This window comes from Myripristis murdjan, chromosome 23 (genome assembly GCF_902150065.1).
Source record: "Myripristis murdjan chromosome 23, fMyrMur1.1, whole genome shotgun sequence".
Lineage (NCBI taxonomy): Eukaryota > Metazoa > Chordata > Actinopteri > Holocentriformes > Holocentridae > Myripristis > Myripristis murdjan.
This window is the reverse complement of record NC_044002.1, coordinates 2925614-2951989: the sequence shown is the minus strand read 5'-3', so window position 1 is coordinate 2951989 and position 26376 is coordinate 2925614. Positions and strand designations below refer to the sequence as shown.

The 26376-nt window shown below is 40.4% G+C and overlaps 1 protein-coding gene across 2 annotated transcripts; it reads right to left on the bottom strand.

Annotated features, from left to right (window-relative positions):
• tbk1 (TANK-binding kinase 1) lies at positions 1-25518 on the bottom strand. Of its 2 annotated transcripts, none has more exons than XM_030045483.1 (21): positions 25481-25518; positions 22160-22265; positions 16028-16168; positions 15543-15672; positions 14184-14365; positions 13266-13426; positions 12654-12764; positions 11096-11275; positions 9086-9282; positions 8624-8682; positions 6375-6466; positions 5705-5806; positions 5510-5588; positions 3740-3861; positions 3541-3617; positions 2724-2763; positions 2470-2571; positions 2164-2260; positions 1612-1712; positions 858-929; positions 1-738 (listed from the first exon to the last, which is right to left on the bottom strand). In XM_030045483.1, the coding sequence occupies exons 2-21, from the start codon at positions 22244-22246 to the stop codon at positions 687-689; spliced, it is 2184 nt and encodes a 727-aa protein (XP_029901343.1). In that variant the 5' UTR covers positions 22247-22265; positions 25481-25518; the 3' UTR covers positions 1-686. The 2 variants fall into 2 exon arrangements, with proteins under 2 accessions (XP_029901343.1, XP_029901344.1); XM_030045484.1 differs by lacking the exon at positions 25481-25518 and adding an exon at positions 24888-25348.
• Between the last annotated feature and the right edge of the window lie 858 nt (positions 25519-26376).

Below are 26376 nucleotides of genomic sequence, written 5' to 3'. Positions count from 1 at the left end.
TTCAGGCAACTTTATCGATGATATTTATTTACAGGTTTTTCAAACAGTCAAGTTCCATTTTGAATGCAGATTATTAACAAAACAAAAATGTTAGGTTTAATAGAGCAACACATGATGAAGAGATGGCTGAAGAGGTATTTCTGCACAAGAGACACTGTCCTGCATTGCAAATGCCTGGCTCAAGAAACCTGAGGAATCAGGAATCTGCAAGGTAACCAACAACTGGGTTTGTACAGAATATATATGACCAGCTAACAGAAAAGTTGATTAATGATTGTTGCTGGGCCTAATAAATAATATTAACATTGAATTTGATAAAAGTGTTCAATTTATCTCTATTCTTTTGGTAACAAAAATAATGGAAAGAATGTTTCCGAGCATCTCAGGGCATCTGAATCAGACAGCTGAGACAAGCTGACCTGACATCTGCCACACAGCCGACCAGGAACTGAAAAGAAGAGAGTAATGCAATGAGCTCTGGTGTTGAGTGTCCAACATCTGCATGGTCTTCCTCTGCTGAGCTTCATAAACAGATCATACTGACCCAATCAGGAACTGCAGGTAGATACAAAAGCAAACTTCTTATACAGGTTGACACAGTATTTACAACATAGACACACAGAGTATGTACACATTGGCAATCTGGAGGAGACTTGTCCTCTCTGGAGTTCAGGCAGCTGCTTGTCTCAGATTCTGTCGACATTTCTTAAGCCTCCGTCCAGCGTCAGCGTGCCAAATCTGGACAGGGAGCAGGAAGACACCAGTGAACAACAAGGAAAGGGCAGTCGCACGTGAAAATGTGGTTTTCTCTGCACTCTGGTTGTAGACATATTAGTGTGGACATTTTTCTGCGTCACCTCTCCAAGAAGTGGTTGTTCTCTGCCAGCTCCTTCACCACTCCCTCCATCTCCTCCTTTAGTTTCTTCATCCTGAAAGGCAGTCTGGGATTAGCACTGCGCTCAACAGCCAAACAGACAGCTTAGAGCTCCTTGTATAGCATTTTAATCATAAATCTACTCATGTCAAAATAACTGTGATATAATTACTGTAAACATGTCATTACGGAGCCCCTGAGGGGTCATGGCATGTTTTTCTTTTTTTTGTGTGTTCCCTCGCAATAAATTTTGCGTTCTCTTGCAATACTTTTCTACTTGCATTCCGTTCCCTCAGGGCTGTATGTCTGTTTCTGTTCAGTTTCCTTTCACTAAACACATTACTGTGCCTATTGAGCAGTAGAACTATATCAGCAGAATTAATGCCCAGTTCAAAGTCAAATTCAAGGAGCTGATCCATACTGGGGTGCTGTACCGCTGTGCTGAGGGCAGCTGAGCGGAAACACACATATTGCTCAGAAGGAAGGGAAGTTGAAAGTTAATGTGAGTTAATGCAAAAGTATTGCAAGAGCATGCAAAACTATTATGAGAGAACGCAAAATTTATTGTACGGCAAGGCAAAAAAAAAAAAAAAAATACAGAGGACAGGCTCCTGCTTGTGATTTGTTGCTGATCACATGCTACAGAGAATAGCTTCACACGCCACATATCTCATTGGGTCAAACAGGAAATGACAGACGTGAGGATGATGAGGAGGAAACAGCAGTCCTGTCCTCACCCCAGGGTCATCTCCACCAGTGTGTTCTGACTCAGGTAGGCCTGCGGCTTCATCCCACTGGAGACCAGGGGCGACACCTTCTGAGGCAGCTGTTCCTGCAGCTGCACACACACACACACACACACACACACACACACACACACACACACACACACACACAATTTAACACATCTTCATCTTTGTTAGGAGATCTCACTCTACATATTTGCCTAGCAATTGGTTCAGGTAATTTTTTTCTAATTTAATTATGTGGCAGTTTTTTATGGCATTTTTTGCTCTTTTTTTTTTTTTTTTTTTTTTACTAATTTGCTATTTGATTCTTCCCCATATTTTTGAAAGAAAGTGAACTTGCTCAGGTTTCAAAGGGCTAAGTGATGTAACACAAACCAAAATGTCTTTTTCCAATATCAGGGTTCTTAGGACAAAATGTCTTCAATTAGGCCTCTGAGGCTTCATGAAAATGAATATGAAAAGTGTGAAAAGCCCTGATGTAGATGGCTTCTTAGCTGAGATCGCAGCTCCCAGCTCAGCCAGCGGTCACTGCTTGTTCACCTTGATGACTTTCTCCATGAGCATGGTGACGTCCTTCTCGATGCTGATCAGCTGACCGGACAGAGTCAGCAGCTGCTTCCTCACGAGATGCACCTTCCTGCAAACATGAGAGCAACACAAACACGGTGCTGATACGGCACGCTGGGTTGCTAAGCACTATGGAGTTATCAGAGCAAGCCGGGCTCACATCCTGATCAACACGCCACTCATGCATTCAGCTATTGTAGGTCAACACACAGACGCCAAAAGACAGACTGAAATGACCAGCGTCCTCATGGAGCCTGAACAGACTTGCACATGGTTCACCTCATCCACTCCTCGCTCTTGGAGATGAAGAGGCGATATTTCATTGCACACTCCTCTGTGAACAAAGATCTGGCCTTACTGGCATGGAGCACCAACTTCTGTCTGTGGAGAACATACACACAGGGTCAGACAGGATGAAAAATGTAATAGAGAATATATGCAGGAAGGTTAGATAAATGCATTCAGGTTTAAAGGTAAGTAGTGTGATATTGTGATTTGTTGTAAATCCACATCAAATATCATAGTCATCTTACTTGTCAAATTTATGGATCTGTTCCTCGTTGTAAGGTAGACCTTAATACAAAAGAGCAGGAGGACAAAGGACAAATTAGATCGTTTTAATCATCTGTAGGCCTCTACACACCAGCTGATGTTACTTTTTACTGCAGCTGCACTAAAATATGGATTTTTCCATTTCACATTTCTCTACAGTTCTGGTTGCTTATGAAAGGCAAGCTAATTTCACGTTGCTGGCTTTCCTAATAAACTGCATCATTTTACAACATTAGATTGTTTGATTTAGGTTTTGCATATTCGTTGCTGGACTTCTTCCTAAGTGGCTTTAAAAGGACCTGACCTGTGATTCTGGATGTTCAGCAAATTTACTACAACTTCTCCACACAACATATAATCAAAATCCATCCCGACTTTATTACGGTGATGGAATACTACTGTGAAGAAAGTCTGAAGTCTCTGAAAGTTCATTTTCATATCATTGTGGAATGAATGGAAACCAATGGCTGGACAAAAGGGAGGAAAAATAATGTCAGAGTACTAAAATATGACTGCTTGTTTTGGGAGAAGATTAGTATTTATGTTAAGTTTATACATTTTGTAGATGTTAGACTAAACATACAGAATCACCTGTATGATCCTTTAATCTCATGTTGAACCAGACAATGGAATGGAACATTAGCATAGCAGTTCTTGTTGAATTTCTATTAACGTTAACTTCCTTGCTGTAGAAATGAGACACTGATGCGATTTCCTTGCATTATTTGCAGAGCTGCTAGTAGCTGGCAAATGTGGAACCAGGGCCAGGCTGGTTTTCACTTGTTTCTGAACACTCACGCCGCTCTGCTTTGTCCTTCTTGAACTGCTGGTAGATGGCTGTGATGGCATCCAGCAGCACTTTGATTTTCTCCACACTACAAAAGAGAGGTCGAAGGTCAAAGGATGGCTAAACTTTGGTCCTGACATATTCACATCTCAATGTATCAGCTATTCAGTGCATTGCAAATCAACCACACACACACACACACACTCTTACTTGCGGTCCTCTGGGTGTGTGCCCACTTGCTGTGTCCAGGTGTCGGTCAATAGCCCGCCTGGCAGGAACTTGCTCTTGATATCCTGTGTTGTTCGCTCAATGGGCTCCAAGGAGCTGGAGATCTGCAGCAGCCACACATATAGATTCTATTACACTGTATGATTTTTTAAAGCGGTGAAAAAAGGTACACTTTTCATCTTGAGTGAGTCATATGTAAATAACGCATGAATATATGCAGGGTGCAGACAGGATGGACAGGTTCAGTTACTGCTGCACTACATATCATGGCCCTTTTCCATTGTCAAAGGTGAACCTGGACCTGCACTGAATGATTTAAAATATTATTTCATTTCTAATCATTGATCTATAATATTTTCCTATAATAAATAATATATATTTTTGAGTGTTTCTAACGGCCACGTCAAGCTTCCATCAAATACTGTAAAATTTCAATTAAAAGCCAAATCAATCACATCAAAACAGTTCTTGGTCAGGTCTTAGCTGCTTGTTGACAGATTACATCAGCCTCTGACACTTTTTACAGTGTCTTTCTCCCACGAGCAGTGGGTGTCTCTCCCCCCGCTCTGCAGACAAAAAGCTGCCTCCTCCAGCCACTGCTGTGTCAGTATAGCTACTGTGAGGAGACAGTTTTGCCATTACGTCCTGTACTGTACTGTACAGGACTGTACTGTACTGTGCACACAAGGCACTCAAGATAGATTCTTTATTCTCCCTACAACTTCCAGTTTCCTTTGTCTTGCCATTTGCTCTTAGCTGGCTGCTTTGTGCTGCAACACTTGCATATTTATGGAAGTGTTGCCAAGACACTGCTTGCATCAAACAAGACGGCCCTGCTAGTGCCTTCTTTCAGTATCATCTACTGAGCAGGGAAACACTTTGAGAACCCATCAAATAGCCCACACAGCACGGCACACCTCGGTAAGTTCTTGCAGTCGAAAAAGTCCATAAGTCACTGCTTTAAACCACTGTGAATGTGGTATGATAATTGGTGTTGGACACTTCAATGACCTCCTGGGATGTTAAACAGTGTTAAAGCTTACTGAGACAGCTTGTACTGGGATTAGCCTTATCGCTGTAATCTTCCAATTACTGATGAGAAACATCATTATCAAAGGAAAATGGCTAGACTGATTTATGTTTAAGGTCTGACCACAAATACACAATAATGTGTAAATGGGGCTCTTAAAATGCACAACGTGATGGAGCTTAAAGTAGACAGGCTCCAGTAAGACCACATGCTGGGTTTCAGGTTAGCAGGTTAGAACCCATGGACCCATCGTACCTGGTGTCAACAGGCTGCTGGTGTTGGGTGGAGTAGACAATGTTCTTGGAATATCACAGCACACGTAAACATCGCTGCAGGGCAGGAACACTTCTAACTAAAACTAAAAACTTCCAGAATTGTCTCAAGATGGTCCCGGTAAGATGACAGTGACTTTAATTCAGACAGATGTCAAAACCTTCAGAGTGAGTGGTTTTGATGTGAAATGAGAATGAATGTTCCACTAAAGAATCTGCAGGGACCGTTGAGTCAGCCTGGATCAAGATCTGTGTGGAACATTTCCAGCTCCTTGCTCAATCCACACCTGTGTGAACTTGGCCTGCTCTGGAGGCAAAAGTTTCCCACCCACTGCGATGTATGTATACATTATGAGGTAGAGTGTATGACATCATTTTTTTGTACTACATACTGCATGTGCAACAGTATGATCAACAGGCTGAAGAAAAGAAAGGGAGGCGAGTACTCACTCTCAGTATCTTCTTGTGCATGTCTGAGATCTCATCATACTCTGAAGACAGCATGTTGGACTGCATCAACACTCCAAACCTGCCAGACACATTAGTTCATCATATTAAACCACAATAGGAGAACCTTTAACAACCCCCCTGGAGAATTTGTGCCTTACAATTTTTTGGCTCGCACTGGTAAATGATATGACTCACAGTTGTTCTGTCTTCTCCAGTATCTGGGTGCAGTAGTTACACAGATGAATGACCTCTGACTTCTTGTGCATGATCTCACTGTAGTCCTCCTTCATAAGCTCACTGGACCAATGGAAGCATGGAGAGGTTGGTGCAAAGAGTGAGAAAAGAGATGGTGTTTTTATAGTGACTAACCTTCCTATATTTCCCACTTAACAAGGTGTTGTGTTTGGCCAGGTAGAACATAATCAACTTCCAAATTTGTGAAAACAAATGCACTATACCTGAAACCAAACAGTCGATGTCAAAACAAAGTTAAAATGGCATTTGGTATGTATGACATCTCCAGGCGATCAGCACTGGTAGAGTTTATCTCCTCCTAACATAGACATTATGGTAATTTACTGCTACAGGGGAACAGATATCTGAATTGTTGCATCTTTAAGTCAAGACAAATGAAAAGAAGTCAAAAAAGCTACCCAGGTACCTTGATTTCTACAAACGTTCAGCCTTATCATACTATTTTAAGGACAGTGACTTTCTTCTTCACCTTCATCACCTTTTCACACACTCTATAGCCTTATTTTAGTCTATTTTACATGTCCACCAATCACATAAATACCCACACATACATACACACCAGACCTGTTGATGCCACACTTTGTTAGCACACTCTCTTATTTAGACTTACATTAATCCACGCACTCCTTTGCGTACAAGTTCCTGATACACTAGCAGGGACTCTGAGGTTTTCCACAAGTGTCCGACATCACCTGCAAAGGTCTAAACAACAAGAATGTGGATGTGAGTGAATGTGAGCTGCAATAAGTGTACGACCTGAGATAGTGTATACAGGGAGATATTCCACCTCCAAGAATGTTAGGCCACCTCCAGGGGGCGACACAGAGCACTAAAAACTGGGCTAAACAGTCAAATTAACAGAGGTCAATGGCACTTTTCCAGAAAATCAGCTCTCTAAATGATAATAATTTTTTACTATGCAGTGATGCAAATGACCAAACACTGGTTAAGAAGACACACATTTCTATGCGCTCAGATGACTGGATTCTGGAACCACACAGCCTTAGTGCTAATGGCAAACGTTCACAACCATGGCTTTCATGTCCGTTTATTGTGATGTACTTGGAATTAAATGTAGTGATCATTCTATAGCATTTAGCCCGACTGACTGCGATATATTTTACTCTGTTTAGCAAGTGTTCAGCACTGCCCCTTATGGTCAAAAGGCTGAACTGCACTCTTTTTTTCTGTCTCACAACAGTCAATGGCTGTGGTCCAACTTCCTCTCTCTGTAGGCTTCGTTAAGACCAATGTGTGTTTTTAAGACTAATATCCATACTTGGAGCTGTCTCTTGCCCCTAAAAATTAAAACAGGTCACCTTCAAATTCCAATTTTAACAGGTATATTTACATAATATGGACACATAAAATCAGGGCACAGTGAACAAAGAATTTGTTTGGATGCTCTCCAGAGGGATTTCACATGTTGTTTATCCATTTTCAGTGTCTTTTGTTTCAAATTTTCATGAGATAACAGTATATTACATTTTTTGTAACTGGACTGACATGAATAATGATGATGATGATGGTGATGATAGTGATACTACTACTACTACTACTACTACTAATAATAATAATAGCATCCATACAATTTGATAATACACTGCATTATATCCAGGAAAACTGACTGGACAATATCTGATATTTAGTTTAAGACCAGTATCGGTAAACTGATATACTGGTCTAGTGCTGGTTGGCTTCATGGGGTCACATGTAGGCATAAGTAGAGCTGTGAATCATTCAATGGACCATTTGCTAAATTATTCACAACAGCACACCAATTACGTAGTTGAAGGGCATGATGGACCACTAAGCCATTAGATCTAGTGCAGATGAATGAATTAAATAAATCTAAGAACTGCTCTTTCTGTCGCTGAAAGCTAAATCCATTTCTATTCATTAAAACGCCTACATGTTCAGCACTGTTTTCACATTTTGATTTCTATTTATTGCTTGATATGAATCAGTTTCTGTGGTAACTGACTCTCCTCCGCCCACAAAAGCCACATGACACGTGCAGATGCATAGAACACGTATGCAAAATGTTCCTGGAAAACCAAAAAGGCAAGACTTCATCTCCTTAGATTATGGTGAGTCATCTGAAAGCCTCACAGGGAAGAACAGAAGCTTTCATTCTCTCTGGTGTAACATTTAGCCATTGATACTGTTTTGCTAAAACGTTACACTAGCAACACTGATATGCAGTGGTTTGAAAGTGTTGTGGTTTTAAGCTGCTGTAGGTAAGTGTGGTGAATGAGAGGAATACAGGTAACATTTCAACAGCAACAAAGTCCCCACTCCCTCCCTGCCTCCATGTCACTCCCACTCCCACACATACCCCCCCCCCCACACACACACACCATACGCCTACAACCGTGAAAAGGATATATGCAAGATGACCGATGATGTGAAATCCACACTCTGCTTTCACATTTAACTGCTTGCTTGAACTACTTCCTTTTGTGAAAAAAATTCCCTCTTCAGCCTGGGTTTTGGTTGTTTGACTGTGTGAGCTGTCTTTGGCAATGAAGAATAGGATATCTCTCTCTGACTGATTCCTCTCACCTCCCGCTCTAGCCATGGCTGATCTGTTCTTGTGCAAAGCACTCAACCCACAACTGAACTGCTCAGTGGATATGTATTTGTATATTTATATGTAAATACACACACACATTCTGTACCCCCACTTCCAAATGTTCTGTTCATTTACAAATGTTTGAGCAATAGACACTATCCTAATTGTCAGGAATTCCAGAAGAACCAGTTCTTTGATGAATTTATATCCTTGCCAGGACTAGTTCTTATTCTTTGAATTTACAGCAGTCAAGATACTCAGCAGTCATTTTTTATTCCCCGTACCTTTGCATAGCTGGCATCTAAGTCCAGGTCATAGCGAGGCTGCACTTTAGGGGGACTGGCTGTAAGGAGAAGAATACTGAGGGTTAACAACGATTTTCCTCTTTGGCTTCATTTAAATGTCATTTAAATGGTTCTCTCCATCTTTCCTCTGGCCTCCACCTCAGAGCACAAATATAGCTTGCTGTCTGTAAGTTCCATCAAGTTAAGCCTTAGACTTTTTTAACATCATTTCATTGCCTATTAGAATGAAAAAGAGCAATCTGAGCACTACAATGAATGTGAAGATGAAAAAAGGTCCTGTCAGAATTGAGTTCAGCAGGACTTGGATCTCTAATAAGACCTCTAATTAAAGTATTTAAGACATTTGTAAACATTTTATATCCTTACATTAAGACCCAACGATTTTTTCCAAGACTTTTTATGCTTTATAAGGGCCTGCTATGAGTATACTCAGCTACGTACGGTCTTCGAAGATGAGTCCAACAGTGGTTACTGACTCGCGGCTAACAAGCATGATGGGATTATCTCTTGAGGTCCTAGGGAAGCTCTTGGCCTGGCGGTTGGAGTCCAGTACCAGGCGCCGGCCCTCATACAGTAGCTCCTGGTTGTGGGGGGGAATGCTTGTCCTGCGTGACAGAAGCTCCTGGAACAGTGTTGCCCTGTGGATGAATGAAAAACAGCTTTACAACGGCTGTATTTGCATGGACAGTAATCTGGCTAATTGGCCATATTCTGTTTTATTTATTGTTAAAGCAATGCACCAAATTTTTCGTAGATCACTCAATTAGTCTACTTAGTCGTTAATGTGATGCAATGTAATGCAGTAGTAGCAGTGGAAAAACAGAAGTAACTTCTCCATTTTTCCTGCAATAAGAGGAACTAGACAAGGCTGCCCTTTATCACTGCTAATATTTCATATAGTGCTTTTGCCACTTGCAGTGGCAATAATGACTCCAAGTGAGATATGGCGTAGAGAATTGTGAAAACAAACGGACAGCGTATGCTGAGGATATGGTGGTAATTTTGGATGTGGCAGGGAAACATACAAATGGATTCACCAAATAGATTCAAGATTAATCAGAAATGACGCCAGTTGATTATGTACTTAACAAGGACCCAGTAAGAATAACACTGACACTTTTTGGCCTAAATTGAAGTGGTAAGTTAGTACTCTGCCATTCTCTTTTCTCTTTTTTTGGATGTGCTACCTTGATGTAGCATATCCAAAATGTACATTAATGTACATTGTTTATTGGGCTGAGCACTCCAGAATAAGGCTCTCGTGGTTGATCGAGCTCCTCTTTGACCCAACAAGAATGTCAGAAGTTTATGTGGATTTCTGAAGTAAATATTTTGCAAATACACTCTCTCATGATTTGCATTTCATGGTCACACAGAGTTTAGAATCTATAACTGACTCGTTGAAAAAAAAATCACTAGAGCCCCTTTTAAACAGACCAGCTTGAAGCTTTTTAATGGCTTTCAGTTCTGTGAAAGGGTCAGAACATCATTTTTCAGACAATTAACAAGACACATTTCAGTCTAATTATGATGCCACCTCTGAGCAAGATATTGTGCGGTGTGAAAAGTGCACTTTAAAAACAAAAACTATCAAACTACCATACATACAATAACTACCAGTACATTTGTATAGTGTGCAGCAGTGGAACAGTTGAGCTGAGTGTAATATAACCATCCAACTAACCTATAGCTGTAGACACTGGTGCTGTTGCCATATTAAAAATATCTGAGGGTAACTGTACTAAGGCACTGGAAAACTGAATGCCCACCTCATGTCAGCTGAATGAGTGGAAATGAATTCTGTATAACTGGAGCTGATTAGTTGCCTGATATCAAGACTGAATTGTTAACTTTTAATACTCTGTCTCCATCTTATTTCCAATGACAGAAGCTAACTGCTTGAGAAAATACATACAGTAGGTTATTCTGCCAAAATAACTAGGAGTACACAACCTTCACTTCCAATGGAAATGTTACTAGTTACTTACTAAGTTAACCAGTTGCACAATCTATGAAACACTTAATGTATTCAGTTTTATATGAACCTTTGATTAACTGTGATTGAGCCTCCATGTTCCCATGAACAAACCCATAAATTGAATATTGTCTCATGAATCTCTGATGGAGCAATAGTAGCTTACTTTTAACACAAGGGAAACAATGGATGATGATGGTCCAAATAATTAAGGTAGCAGTAATACTATGTACCGCTTGTTGCCATATTTTTTGACATCAAAACACTGTGTGACTCTGACAGATGTTAAAAGCCAAAAGTGAAAACAGTCCCATCCCACAATAAACAGTTAAATTTTGGAGAAATGAGGCATCTTAACCAAGTTTCTTATAATTAGAGTATGAGCATACCAGGTTATTCTAAGACAGTCATGCAACATCTTTAGTCAGCCAGCAGTGCCTCATAGACACTGTAGTAAATGTGTTGTTATGACTTACGTGTTGTATTCATGGATGTAGACGTGGTGCAGTGTGGCCTGTTGAAGGCTGAAGACATAAACTACTGTGCGATGCAGAATGTCACTGGTCTCAGCAAAAAACTGGTCAAACCCCCAGCACTTCTCCTGGTCGGCTTCCAAGATGTTGGCTAATACCGGGGTTAGCAGGCTCTGTAAACCTCTGGACATAGGGCATCCAAGGACAAGATTACATACCAACCTTCAGTTTACAATGCAGTTTGTTTTTTAATGCTTTGCAAAGCTTAAAGCTGCGCATAACAACCTTGCATGTTAGTGGCTCCAAACGACAGCAAGAAGTAGGTATTTGAGATGCCAGCCAGTTTGTGGCCTTTTGATTTTCGTCCAGGTACAATACCAGACCAGAATTTAATCTGAACAAATAGGATGAATCTACACTGTCCCAACTAGTGTAGACAGTATGCACTTCAGCAGATAAAATTGGTGTATTTTTACATACAAATCTGGCCGAGTGCAGCTTCAATATGGTTGATTTTTAAGAAATGATACTGGTGTCTGTCAAGGAGAGTGACATAAAAATGACCATCAAGGCTTAAAAGTGTAATGTAAGAAAAAGTGGCAACACTTTGGTATAAGCATTTTTCTTATTCTTACCTCACAGAATCTTTGTTTTGCCTATTTTCTATGTTGACATTGTTGGTATATACCAATTCTCCACTGAAATTTAAATATTAGCACATTTGCACATTTCTTTCTTGTCCTCGCTTTTTGATGTGCATGTAACTACCCACTTCCCTTATTTGGAGTCTTACACTACTGAAAACTAGATATGGTCACCATGCATTGGGTTTTCTTTCACTTAAATCAAGACTTTTTAATTTTTTGTAGTTGTGTTGAATTGTGGGTCCATGTATATATTACAAAAAAAAAAAAAAAAAAAAATCACCAGCAGGCATTTCTACTTGGGATGTTGTTAATGGACCTTAAAAGGTTTTTTGGTTGAGTCATTTATTCAGCATGTTGATTAGATAACAACAAATCAATTATGTGTAACGAATAATTTGCCACAACCACCCCCAGTGCTGGTCCTGTGGCTGGTAGACTGGTCCTGACCAGTGTGGACCTCATTATACTGATGATGAATTATTAAACTCTTTTTTCCCCTTGTTTTGGCCCATTCGCCTAGCTCTATACATTTTCAGCTTCAAAGCAAATATGTGCTGTGTGTATGCATGTGTGAGTGAATTATATATTACATTATCTGTGTGGATGTATGTTGTGTGTGCATGTAATGTATATGCCCACATATTACAGTATTTGTTTGGGGAATTTGATTGTCTTTTGGTCATAACACGTCAATACCATTGTGTGTCTAGATTGCGGCTAGGAGGAGGTTTGGCCATATTGTGACCCCCATTATGTATGCATGTACCATATATGTTACATGTTATATATTATATATATATTATTTATTTCAATTAAAAAAATTGAATTCTTTAACTTTAAACTTAAAAAGTAAAAGCCTAGGCAATTGGTCCCCTGACCCTATAATCTAATGGAGATGAGCTGTGAGATCTTACTTGGACAGGCTGCAGGATACAGGCATTTCTGTGCTCCACTCTATCTTCCCATTCTCAAACTTCTGCTGGCCAGAGATGGTTCCAGAAGGCTTCTCTGTGATGATCTTATACCTGAGAGGAAGAAACCGCTCACTTATAACATGCTCAAAATAAAAATGTTATCATTTCTTACTCAGTCTCATGTCAACTTTCTTCTAAACAGTGAGTCAGTTATGGTTGAATGACTACCATTTGAGTCCAAAAGGACTAGAGTTACCTCAGTAACTTGTTTTCCCACAGCCTGCTCTTACTGGTTTGTGGGTTATGTAATGCGGCTGTGGATGTTGTGGATGAAACGAGGGGGAGTAACAGTTCTTGTTACTGGTGTCTGGTATTTTGAATATAGACCTGATTGGCCCATCATAGCACCACCAACAGGCAAAAAAAGTCCCCAAGCTTCAAGCAGCACATCAGACATCCAAAAAACAATTAGACCCAGGGTGACTTGCAGCTATCATCGGGAACGTCATGGCAACTGTTGAATTGTTCTTTCCATGCCTGTTTGAACCATATCAATATTACTGCTGACCAAAAATCACAACAAAAATCAAAGGAATTACAACATGCTCTTACATCACTTCCTTATTCCTGCGCGGGCCTTCAAATGGTCTGAAGGGGAGGCTTCCGGTGGCGGCGTGGTAGAAGGTGACACCAATGCTCCACAGATCTACTGTGGCGCCATATTTCTTCTGATGGTCCTTCCTTAGCACAGCCCGTTCATACATGTCAGGATGCTAAAAAGGAATATGTGTACAAGAGTTACTGCGCAGCAACACCCTGCTAAACATTCATGAAGTCATAAACATTCACAGTGGAAGCTGCCAAGTACAAGCAATCTTCTTCTGCTCAACACTTCAGTCTTTCAGGGATTAAGTTACTTGCACAAGGCCTCTTAAGTGGTACTTACTGAGGCAGGAAAAAGAATTACAGAATGGGACTCAGCATTCACCATTAGAGCTCCTATAGTGCTGGAACACTGAGGTCATTCTTACTTCCTTTAAAAATTACTGCCTTTGCCTATGGAGTTGGATGGGTTTATGTTTTCACCCAGTTCTGTCTGTTTGTCTGTTAGCAGGATCTCTCAAAAAGTTATGAGAGATTTGCACAAACTTTGTGGAAAGGCTAGTCATGGGCTAAGAACTGGCTAATTGTACATGCTGATTGGTCAAAAGGCGGTGTGGTGATGGGTGTCGCCAATCACAAAGTTACATAGTAACATGGCAAGATTTTGTGGAAAGCTTGGTGATGGGGCAAGAAAGAGCTGATTACGATGCCTGTCCAAAATGAGTGGCAGTGGGTGCGGTCTATCAAGAACAGGTGCATAACTTCCAAACAGATTTATATAACATGGCAAACTTTGAGGGAAACTTGGTCATGGAGCAAGAAAGAGCTGATACACCTGTCACAGCAACAAAAGAAAGTGTGGTGGTGAGTGTGAGATCAAATCGAAGGACTATAACTGACACCGCTCCAGTTCAGTGTGCTGCTTACCAGGTATTCCTCAGTGCCATAAAGAGAGACAAACTGTTCATCATCCTCCAGCTCTCTGGCAGCACCAAAGTCTGTCAGCTTGTATATCGATCGGCCATCCTCTCCAATCACTCGCATGATGTTCCCAGGTTTGATATCACGATGCACAATGCCATATTCTCTCAGGTGATTCATCCCTGCCACTGAAAATGATAGTGGACAACAGTTAATGCTGAAGCACTTCTTAACTTCTGAGTCAAAATTAGATATGACTGTTTGAAGGACATGACAAGTTATTGCAGTCCCTCCAGAAATTTCAAATTTACTCAAAACATAAATCAATAAACTATATAGTTATGATAGTAGGTTTTTTGAAGACATTTCGTGTCAGTCAGTCAGAACTGAAGAAGCTTCTTGGAGAAGAAGCGAAACGTCTTCAAAAAACCTACTATCAAGTCCAGTTGACCTTGTTTTTTAACCTTACTTGCACGAGTCCATATGGTGGTGAAACATCCTCATTATTTGCTACAGTGTGCTGCTAAACCAGCCATACTATATTGTCCTGTCTCTCCACTCACTTCCATAACGAGGCAAAAAAGCTGCAAAAATAACACTTTTAGAACATAAATGAACATGAACAAAGTGAATTATGCCAAATAAAAAAAACAAAAAGTCCCGCTCCCCATTTTTTGAGGAAATTTAACAGCTCTTTTACTTATTTTTTTTCCTATTTGAATTTGAAAGCAGATCCGATAGCATCTGCAGGAAACTTACTCAGTCACTCAGTGTGTGGTAACTAAGTTACTCTGCCACACACTGAGTGACTCTGAGTAAGTTTCCTGCAGACGCTGTCTGCCGATAGTACTTAATTGCATTTGAACAAATACTTGTAGTGACACAAAAATGGGTACCAGGACTTATTTTTTATATAGGCATAATCTCCTTTGTTTACATTCATTTATGTGCTGTAAAAGTGTTATTTTGTAACCTGTTTTGCCACACTATGGAACTGAATGGATCCACTATGCAACACAAATCCAGTATTGTGGATTAGCAGCCCAGGGGAGCACAGAGCAACTAATGAGGATATTTCTTCCATGTGGACTCAAATCATGCCCAGGGAACTATACAACTCATCACGCTACCAAAGTTTAGTTTTGCTTTAAGTGAAGCATTTTTGGTGGGGAAAAAAAACACACACAGAGCACATCATACACTGCCACCGGATTTTTACGAATGAGGCTGTCAGCACTGTTTTTGTGGATGGCAACATCATCTATTACGCAACACAGGCAAAGTAAATCAGTTATCACACATAATATAACAAAGTGGTGACAGGTACACTATGTCATTTATCGGGTTGTCAAAACACTCCCTCACCCACATCCTGCAAAACAATAAGGAACTCATCCTCCGGTAATCCATAGGCATTGGAGGATTCCTCCAGCACAGTGTAGAGACTTCCACAGGGGCAATACTCCATCACCAGGACCTTGTGGCGAGTGTTGGACTGGGGAAAGAACCAGGTGACTGGAAGTTAATAGTCTCAAACTGTGGTGAATTACACATGCGTGCAAAAATTTGATCACCTTCGTACAAAGGCTGGTAGAGTTGCCAGACTTATTGGTGATGGTCTAATTACAGTAATTTCTTTCTTTCAAAAATATTCTAAAAGCACCTGTATGTATGTATGTGTGTGTGTGTGTGTGTGAATATATACACACACACACACACACACACACACACACACACACACACACACACATATATACATATAAATATATAATTTACATATGTGTAAATATGTATATATATATATATATATGTATATATGTGCGCAAAGATTAGAAATTAGAACTACTGACCTCCTCCTCCACAGCAAAGAGCTTGACAATGTTCTTGTGGTTGAGTTTCTTCAGAACCTCAAACTCTCTCATCTGGACGTCGAGAGGCCGCAGGAAACTCAGGTTGTTAAACACTTTCACTGCATAGAGGTCCCCTGTTTTCTAGCATGGGATACAAAGTGAAAAGCTGAATGTTTTTGCATACTTTTCAAGACTTGTAAAACTTCTCAACACCAGAAAATGATTGAATTAATTTAATATTCCCTGGTTATCCAGACTTCTAAAGCCTCTGTGCCATTTTATGAGCTGTGGTGACTTTCAAAGAGGCAGACAAATCTAGTGTTTCGTAACTTCATATAAGATGTATGATCCGTTTCATTTTGAAATCCATGCAGACAAAATAAAAACACAAGATCAGGTTCAGACCCATCTTCACACTTCAAATGTAAGTGTAAAGCTGTGGGAAATTCCCCTAGAGAGGGGAGTTCACAGCCAAGAGTTAGCGTGGGGTTTTCAATCTTTTGGATGAACAAAAGAAACCGAGGATGGTGTCTAATCTGTGGGATGTGGAAAGAGGAATAAAACAAACACATTGACACCACTGCTCTGGTTGGTGATCCGTGGAATCAAACCTCAACGTTTTAGGTTTCCAAATAGAGAACGCCAGTCTCTCCATATTTTTTTAATACTGTTCCAAGAAATGCCTCCTTAGAAGTGAACTTTGCATGTTGGCGGCTGTAGAAAGCAGCAAGAGGTAACTGTTTGAAGAATTTGAACTTTAATACCCAGAAATCCTGGAAGGTGATGTCAGTAAACTACACAAAGCATGTTGATGCTTACCGACTCTGATGCTTTTAACTATAAATGGAGAAATCTCTGTCTGTATGTATCTCAGTGTGGCACGATCCTGCAGCTGCAAATCTGACTGACTTCGAACTTGCTGAGGACTCTCCACAGAGCTGTATCAACTATGAGTATTTATGGTTCAAAAGTGGCAAAAATCAGTTTTAGAATGTTATTAACATTGTTGACAGACCACGAAAGGTGGAGCTCTTAATGTAAGCACGTGCACGCTGTAGTTGTTATCGGAGTGGAGACGTGATCTGGCATGTACACTGTATGTTTACGAGTGATGCTCCTATGATAGTGATGTAGTGGTGATCCTGACATTATATTGTTGCTGTGTTGTCCTGTCACGGCTAAAACCCTGAGTACTTTTTTCCCAACCCTGAACATTCTAGGAGCCAGATGCATAAAACTCTGTACATTCATCACTACAACTGTGTGTACACACAAAGCCAGAAATATGCATAAGTATTCTTTTTGACTTATTAATATAAAGCCATGCATGTGCATTGTTGTGTTCTATAAAACTCAGGATTAAGAACATATAGTGCATGAGCCTCTTTTCCACTCCAACTCCCACTCCATAAATGTATGAAGACACAGCCATATCAATTTATCTGCCTGCTCCACGCCTTTACGCCTGTCAATCAACCAATTGGGAAATAAAAAGTGCCATTTCACCCACTGTGTTGTTTTCTCCAACAGCCACAACAGACGCTCTTTATACAATCCATATAATGAATTCATCACATGGAACTAAACCATCGAATGATATCTTAGAAATGTAACAGTGATTAGTTTGTAGCTCATATCTAAAGCCAAATTACAAGGTATGTCACAACTAATAAATAAAAAGAATATTAACAGCCACATAAAATGCTGACTGACTTATTTTAAATAAAAAGAATGATAAAAAAAAAAATTCATTACACAAAACAAATGAATCAATGTTACCATAATGTGTAACAATTAAATCAGTGAAGATACTGAGCACAGAAATCTGTAGTAGTAATAGGGTAGTGGTAATAACAAGCTGCTCTGCAGAACAGCATTCTCATCATATTGGACTATTGAGCTATGTCAAATCTGGGCCTAATCCATATGCATTAAATGTCGCTTTGACCTCATTGAGCCCAGAACATTTCCATGTGAGCTTTTGCACGCAAAACATGTGTATACGCTAACAATTTCACACATTTTAACGGGCACTGTATGGGTCATACCAAACAATACTAAAGTGATAAGAAGGGAAAAACATCTAACACTGCTTGGACAGCTCAGGGAGAAGTATGGATTTCACTCTTAAAGAAAAAATATCAACCCTCGCATACTTTTACACTGTTAGATATTGATTTGTGATGTTCAGTGCATTCCATGAGTTATTTTGTGATGAAGTGCTGTATTTTTCCTTTTTTTGGTATGTCCACTTTCCTTCTACCTGCCACATCTACCTCTACTTCAGTTAGCTGTGTTTGTCTGGATGCCTTTCAATAAGCCCTGGAGAAGGGACGTCAACTCATTAACTTGACCTGTGGGTTCTTTGTGCGGGTGGAGCAATAGTAACAGCCCCAGCGAGAGCCAGTCATTTTTTCCATTTGGGAAAAAGGAAAAGTCCCCACCCCTTTATGCAAAACACATTATGTCTTGTTGCTGCATTGTCTTCTCATCTATCAATTTCTCTCTCTCATTGGTAAAAAGAAAAGCTCCAAAAAAACACAAAGAGGTCGAGGCTTCTTGGACCACGACAACGAACTGGTTACATTCTGGTTTAGTTCAGAAACCTTATTTTGAAGCGTTCTGTGCATTTCGACCAAACATACATTGATTTGGAACCTGAAAGGTTCTTTCTCAGCTGGAACCAAAAAATTGTTGGACCTGAAGTGGGAACCATGACAACAAGAGTGGGCGTATTTTATTCTACAGGAAAAGATGAGAGCCTGCCAAAGAGCCTGTTGTGATCTGCCAGAACCAAAACTATAACTTTCAGTTTGGACATCTCCTGAATTTCAGGAAAAGATGGAAGTTACTGCTAGAAAAAGCCAACTGCATCTCAAATGGTTGAAGAGTTGGCAAAGATGGTGCTGGATGGGGTAATATGGAGAAGTATTATGAACTCCTCAACGACCAGCAAACCAGCAGACTGGGGCTGAATTTTGGCGACACCTGCTTCACAATGGTTCCACTCTTCTATCGTGGGCCTGTTTGCCAGTTAACACCTTGATCCTAAGAATCCAAAAAAATGAACTCATTCAAAAACCATAATTGTTTCTGAGTCTGAGGGGCTGAAACAAAAGGGGGAGTTTTTTGATTTGTCACTTCCTGTGATGATCAGATTATCTTCCAGTACCCAAAGGGAGGAAATGCAAAAAGAACAGGACGCAAACTTAAAGCACTGAAGTGACTGACTGTTGAAATGTTACAGGAACCAAAGTTTTGACAGTCATTCTGTCTTCGTCAGCGTATTTTTTTGAACCCACCACGAGAATTACATTTGGGTAAACAAAGTGAATCGACAGTGTCCCAATTGTTGGGTTTGGGGTGCTCATTGCAATTTACGCTGAAAAGATGAATGTCCTTTACATAAAATGTTATCTAGTGCAGATTTAATGAAAACAGTGGATAGAGAGGAAAGGCAGGGGGAGGGGGCATGAATGCCCTGATGTGGTCACAAGCTAGTATTTAACCCTAGTTATTAAACACCCATTTGTTTGACGTGGAGATGGCTTTCATCACCACCTGAGCAATGGACAATATCAATCTGGGGCCCCTGTAGCTACTATCATATAGTCAGTTTTAAAATACTTATCTCCAAAGTGGTGGTATATGTAACTAAGCTACAAGCCAGCTCATGTTTTGTGCATTATTTTTGTTCGTGAAGAGTACAAATCACAGTGAAATCAATACTTTATTGCTTCATGTTTAGCTGAAAGTCCAAAAATGTGAAAGGTAGTACGTCATGGATGATATACGACTGAGCAATCATGGATGACCCCATGAGGGACTGCCAGAGGGCTTCAGGGGGATTCCCACTGATTCATCTGAGCTGAGAAGTGGCCCCTGGCTACCTGAGCCAATGAAACTACGTAACCCCACATGTGACTGCCATTCAAATCCCCCATGCGTTCTACTCTTCTCTGGAGTGCAAAACATCACTCTACAGCCTTATCAACAGTCTCAAACATCCTGTCTTAAAGTTCCTTATTTTAACTGGCACATCAGCAAAACAGTCATGTTGTAACAAATATATAACTCCGGCTGCAGCAAACTAAATTCACTTCATTTCCCTGGGTATGGTAAAAACTTCAGACAATGGAAACTGTATTTGAATCACATGAATGTGAATTTGTCTTACATTTGCTACTATCAAAACTGGCTAATGGATTGCTGTTGGATTGGATATTTGCTTGTTTGCTTTTCCTAAGTTCCAGGGTGTGTACCTGAGAGAGCTCAATCTGAACTGTTAACGATGAGTTTGAGAAAACTGAATTTCAATTTTTGTAAACTTGAAGTAAACTTGAGGATACAAAACAAGAAAGATGGCCACAGCTGGACATTTTTCACAGTCATTGCCTGTCCATATCCAGACAGATTTATGCAATTCCTTATTCCCTACTAATGTGATTTAATTTCAACTATATCAAGTATCAACAATAGTTTATGCCTTGTTCATGTCATATGGGAAGGGACATAGGGGTCAGTAGGACTTGCAAGAGTTCACATCAGTGGAAAAGTACAATTAACTAATGTTATAGTTCTTTGAGTCTACATCAAAAGGTAACACTATTAAACTGTTAATCTAACAAAATATGATCAGTTTGATGACAGACAGAACTGGTTTGATAGTTAAAAACAATGCATGATATAAGTAGAGGCAAATGTGGATTTATTTATGTTTAACTGTTGCCATTTCCCAGATACCTCCATTTTAGTATTTACCCCTAGTTGGATATGTCAGCGCTTTCAGAAAAATATGAGATTCCTAGTTCTAATTATGAGTTGGATGTTGATATGAATGCTGTTTACAAGTTGTAGGTTTGTACTTATGGTAAATACCATATGAATGTGGCATTAGCCTGGCAAGTGCCAAATGGATGAAAATACTTTCAGAAGTTATATCTTATCCATTTTACAGCCATTTTAACATGAAACAGCAGGTAAACACAGATGTTATTGTTGACATTAATTAAGGTTCCATTCCATTCAGGGGTGCGGTCCAATAATCAAAAAACAAACAAACAAACAAACAAACAAAAAAAAAAAGAATGGTGGCTCACATGCCTCCTGTCCACTCATATTTATCCATGAATCCTAATGGGTATGATTGTATGAAAATAAAATGTCAGGCTTACAAATCTACTACTGCAATATCATCACTGTCAAGTTTCAAACATGTTGAAAGAAAAACATCATCTGGCCAAAAACATCTGACACCTGTTGTATTATTATTATTTTTTTATTATTATTATTATTATTTTTTTTTTGGTTAAAGACAGACTTCTGTGTTATGGGCAATATTCTGATTATGATGATTATAAGCCTTAATAAGAACCACCACATATGTCAGTGAACACCCTGAAATGTGAACGGTTGAATGGTGTGTCACTTAAAATGTTGCTGCTGCCCGGAATTACAGGACAGCATTCTAACGTTTTGTTTTGTAAAGGATGCTCCAGTGCATCCTAAACTAAAGGAGATAGGGACAGAAGCATTGAAGCACCTTGCCTTAACAGTTAGAGAACTGGAGCAGCTCTCATCATGGCTGCCACTTACATACTTCCACGTCATTTCACTCAGTTTGAAATCTTCCTAAGCAAAAAAACATTACTGGACCACCGCCCAGGTCTAACAGAGCCAGGGCCCTGGAAGTAAAGGCTCTGGTACACTTCTGTGGAAAAGAGCCTTTATTAATGTCATTTGTACCACCTGTGTTTACCTACTGTTTCATGTCAACGTGGCTGCTGTGACAGGGGTCTATGGTTATCTCTGCCATCTCACTGGCTCTTGGCAACGGTATTAATCATCCAAATGATTTCATGAAAGGTGAACTGTGCAGCTGCAGACCACTAGACGTGATGCAATAGGAGCCTCTCGCACAGCCTGCAGCAGTTCACAAGTCGTCTTGCAGTGTGAATGCAAGGCCAAGGTTTTGACGGTGTGGTTTCCCACATCCTGAGGAGCCAACAACACCAACTCAAAAACACAGCAGCACTTATGGGTTTTAAACTGTCATTGTCTCGGTGACTGCAGCTGCTCGGTGACCTTTGACCGTGTAACACCTCCTCTAGCTAAAGCTGGTGGTTTACTTACCTTGTGTCTTCCGCGGTATACGTTAGCTGTGGCCCCCTGGCCCAGAAGGTCTGATATGAGCCACAGGTAGTTTGTGGTGCTCTGCATGCTGACGGCTTCACTGCTCCTGCAGGCAGAGGAGCGGCACATCAGTAACATGGCAACCACTCAGCTACAGCACTGAACTAAGCATAACCAAGGATGCTTACATAACCCCACAAGTGCTTCAATTCTTGCTTTTATCATTTCCCAGGCATTTGATACCTTATTTTTAAAATGAAGTTGTGTTGTTATATCCTATTACTTTGGCTGCTGCAATGCTGAAATTTCCCCAAAAACAGCAAGGAGGCACAGACAAACACAGGCTTATATCTGTGCCAAGTTTGATCAAATGGGTAATGTTCTGTACTGCTTCTAGGAATTTATTATTAATATTGTTGTTAATAGCTGTAACAAGCACTGAATTTTCCCATGCAATTCTCAGTGAGTAAAAAGCAGCCAGCTTTCAATGATGTAACCAATGTATTTAGGATATTCAACACCGCAAAGCCTGTACCCTTGTCATATCAAATGTAAATATCAAGTGACCGACTGACACAGATGTGGTGGTCCTATCTTGTTCTGCAGTTCAGTGACTTTTCCTGAGATTATATTGCTTCCATACATGCAGTTGGTGTAGCTTTAGGGAGAGGAAAAAGATAGTTGGGCCCATTTGAAAGATGTAATATTATTTCACTTCCCCCCTGAAATAATAACAAATTTAACAAAACGGGTAAACTGCCCCTTTAACAGAGTGTCATCTTAAGTTGGTGACACAGTGGTAGGCATAGCCCTTCCTAAAACTATACCAACAAGAAATCCATCATAGAAGTGGCAGAGATGCAAGTTACTACCAGCAGCATCCTCAATAGACCAGACTGCAATACAGCCACAAGATGCGTTTTGAGTAAGGGCTCCACTCCCATAAGCATTCTGGGAAGCCCAGGAAATCGCTGACTGAGGTTGAAGATGATGAGGCAGGCTGAGAGAAAGCAAAGTAACTCCAGGAACACCACAGACTGCTGATTTCAGTGTGGGATAGGACTAGGACGATATGTTCATTGAAACTATCACGATACTCAGGTGCCGATTCAAAATGTATTGCGATTCCACAAGTATTGCAATTCGATATTATGATTTATTGTGATTCCTGTTTTTTTTTTTAATTATCCTCTAGTTTGTGGCTGTAAAGTTTCATGAGGCTGTGATTATCCTAGAGGTCACCATAGGTCATTTTACACAGTGATATCAAGCTCCAAAAATGCTCTGCCTGCAGTGAAATGGCTGCTATGGGGGCCAACATCATCACACATGAATTAAATGTGGCTCACTGAATCCACAAGAGTCTCAGCTTTCCAGTCAAAGCCAACTGATGCAACTCCAAGACTGTTTAGGCCCCAGTCTGCACACACACACCATTTTACAACAGGCCACAAGAACACTGCAGGGTTTGTGGCCCAAACTGCATGGGATTAGCAGAAGGTGGGCACGTCTGCAAAGGGGAGAGCTGTGGTTGCCCAGAGAACTAGGGCTGCATGATATGGACAAAATTTCATACCTTAATATTTATGCCAAGTATCTCAATACATACATAATGATACATTATGACTGGGTTCACACTTTATAAGTGCTGCAACAGTGAAAGTTAAGCATTCTTCAAAAAACAGCACAAACAACACCCACTGGAACAGACCAATCAGTGTCCTAGGCTAGCCCCTAACCCTAAGTTTGACATCATCCATATCATTGCCTTTTGAGATACTGATATTTTCATATGTTCATATGGATAATGATATGATAACAATATATCCTTCAGCCCAATTTCAGATTCAGGTTTGTTTATTGTCATTCTTACTCATAACACATAAGAGCAAAATTTGCACCCAGATTCAGCAGCACACAAAAACAATACTAAACAATAAATTAAGAACAATACTAAACAATACATTAATAACTGCCCCACTAAGCTAAGATAAATATAAAAATAAATGAGTGATATAATGGTTAAAACAGGCAGCATGGCAAGAGCAGAGCTGCACAGAGACAATAGAAAAAGTGCAGGGCTGGCTAGAGAGGCACAGAGCTCATGATTCTCACAGCCTCCGGGTAAAAGCTGCGTTTTCGCCTCGATGTTTTGCCTTTAATGCTCCTCAGCCTTCTGCCAGAGGGGAGGAACTCAAACAGTTTGAAAGCTGGGTGGGGTCCTTCATGATGCAGGACGCTCTGCTTCTGCACCTGCTGATGTATGCTCAGATATCTTGAGGTCAGAGGTCAAGGGACCCCTTTGAGAAAATGACCATGTCAGATTTTCCCTCGCCAAAATTTAGCCTAACTTTGGAACACTATTTCGTCCCGTCGCTGGTGCAAACAGATTCCTTAGGTCATCGAGTTTCATATGATACCAACATCTTTACTTTAAATCGATTCAGTCATTTAAGGAAATCATACAAAACAGAATACTTAAGTGAATCCATTTTTCACCCCACCCTTGTGTGACAGCACTCCTTGGCTTGTCTTTGGATGCCTTCAGTGTTTCCACAAGCAATTAAAACAGCCACGTCTCATACAGAGAAACTTAGGGCCTTCCTTGACAACAGCATTATTCAGAACTTATCTGCTGGCACCACCCAACCCAGTCTTGGACATTACCCAACACAGGCCTGTCTATAGGGCACTGTATAGTTTCTATAGTGCAGATAACGTGCAGCACCTCTGTGTTGTTGTCACTGCAGACTGCTTGGCTCCTCTTTCGGCGTGACGTCACGGCGTGTCGGTGGGAAATCCCCCCCCCCTCAGGCCTCACACCAACCGTTTATAGTGAAGAAATTTACTGTGCTAGTGTAACCGTGACAAACATTTATTAATATAAGCCAAACTGCTCCTCCGGTTATCCACTGTGTAATAACAAAAAGTTCACAGCTGCCACACCGTGACTGAGCCCACACTGGTGCTTTAAAGCCAGGAACCGCTGTGAATATCGACAGCGTATCAAGGCTAACAGCTGGTTAGCAATGACCCGACCCGCTAGCTGGCTAAATACTGTCAAATATTACAGGTAACTAGTATGAGCTCCGCGGCGTGACACAATTTCACTTTCCCGACGGCGGACATGGATGACTGTGACATCGAAACTCAAACAAGACAATTCATGAGGCATAATGTCAGCTGGCTGGGTGTTCAGCGTGTTAAACAACCGCGTGTACAGTTACACCTCCAACTACGTGATACAAATGGCGAAAAACAGAAGTTAGTCCGATAAAAAATCAGTTATAGAGCAGATATATATTTTGTTTATTTCCTTACCCCTTCTGCCAAATCCTCTTCCGCTGTGGTCCGGTCACGTGGAGAAAACGCTTCAATCAGGGTGAAGTGGGGGCGTGGCCTGTGTGTGTGATGTTCGGTTACCGTAATACTCAGAAGACATGACTAAATGCTTTGTTAACCCAGTACTGTATAGTCTATATTAAAATGACTTGGTTTACTTTATTGTTTTTATAGTCCCGTCCTTCCCCCCCCTGCTGTTTCAGTGTCATGACAGTAGTTATACCACAAAGCTCGGGACAGCGGAGAGCTGCTTTAGTAAGGCTCGATCTACCGTGTGCTGACTCTCGGTTGTCGCTCGTTATTACGGTATCCGCAAAGGAAACCGAAAACTGTGGATGTTCCCTAAAACTGTGTGCACTTCTGGACCATATATGTATTAATTTGTTAGATAAAAATAGTCAGTCCCTGCCTTTAGTAATGTATCATACCCCTCACATGTGTTTCTTCAGTTAGTCTCCAGGAATGTATGTTACCTCGAGACATATGTCTGGAAATTAAAATAGCAAATATTAGATTTTAAAAATTTGCCATAACTTATGATTTAAGTGAATAGACAGTCTCAAACTTTATAAATGATAATCGGCTGAAATGTAACTGGGGAAACACATCTTGTGCTGAAGAAAACTACTGTATTGATGATAAGCGATTTAAATATGTGTGAATGTATGTCTTATGTCTATATGCTGATTATTGTGCTCATACTTCATCAATATGGACTAGTACAGTCTAGGTCTAGGTCATCAACCTGAGGTCCCTCCCGATAAACAGTACATAAACAAGGACAACGCTCAAGATAAAAGTTCACTCACTTATATTTAAAAAAAAAAAAAAAAAAAAAAACGACAAAAAACAAAACAAAACAAAACAAAAAAAAA

Coding starts and splice junctions, on each gene's coding strand:
- tbk1 (XM_030045483.1), bottom strand. CDS start 22,246: ATGCAGAGCACCACAAACTACCTGTGGCTCATATCAGACCTTCTGGGC. Junction 16,169..22,159: donor TATACCGCGGAAGACACAAG/GTAAGTAAACCA, acceptor ATCCCATGCTAG/AAAACAGGGGACCTCTATGC. Junction 2,261..2,469: donor AAGAGCGAGGAGTGGATGAG/GTGAACCATGTG, acceptor TCATGTTTGCAG/GAAGGTGCATCTCGTGAGGA.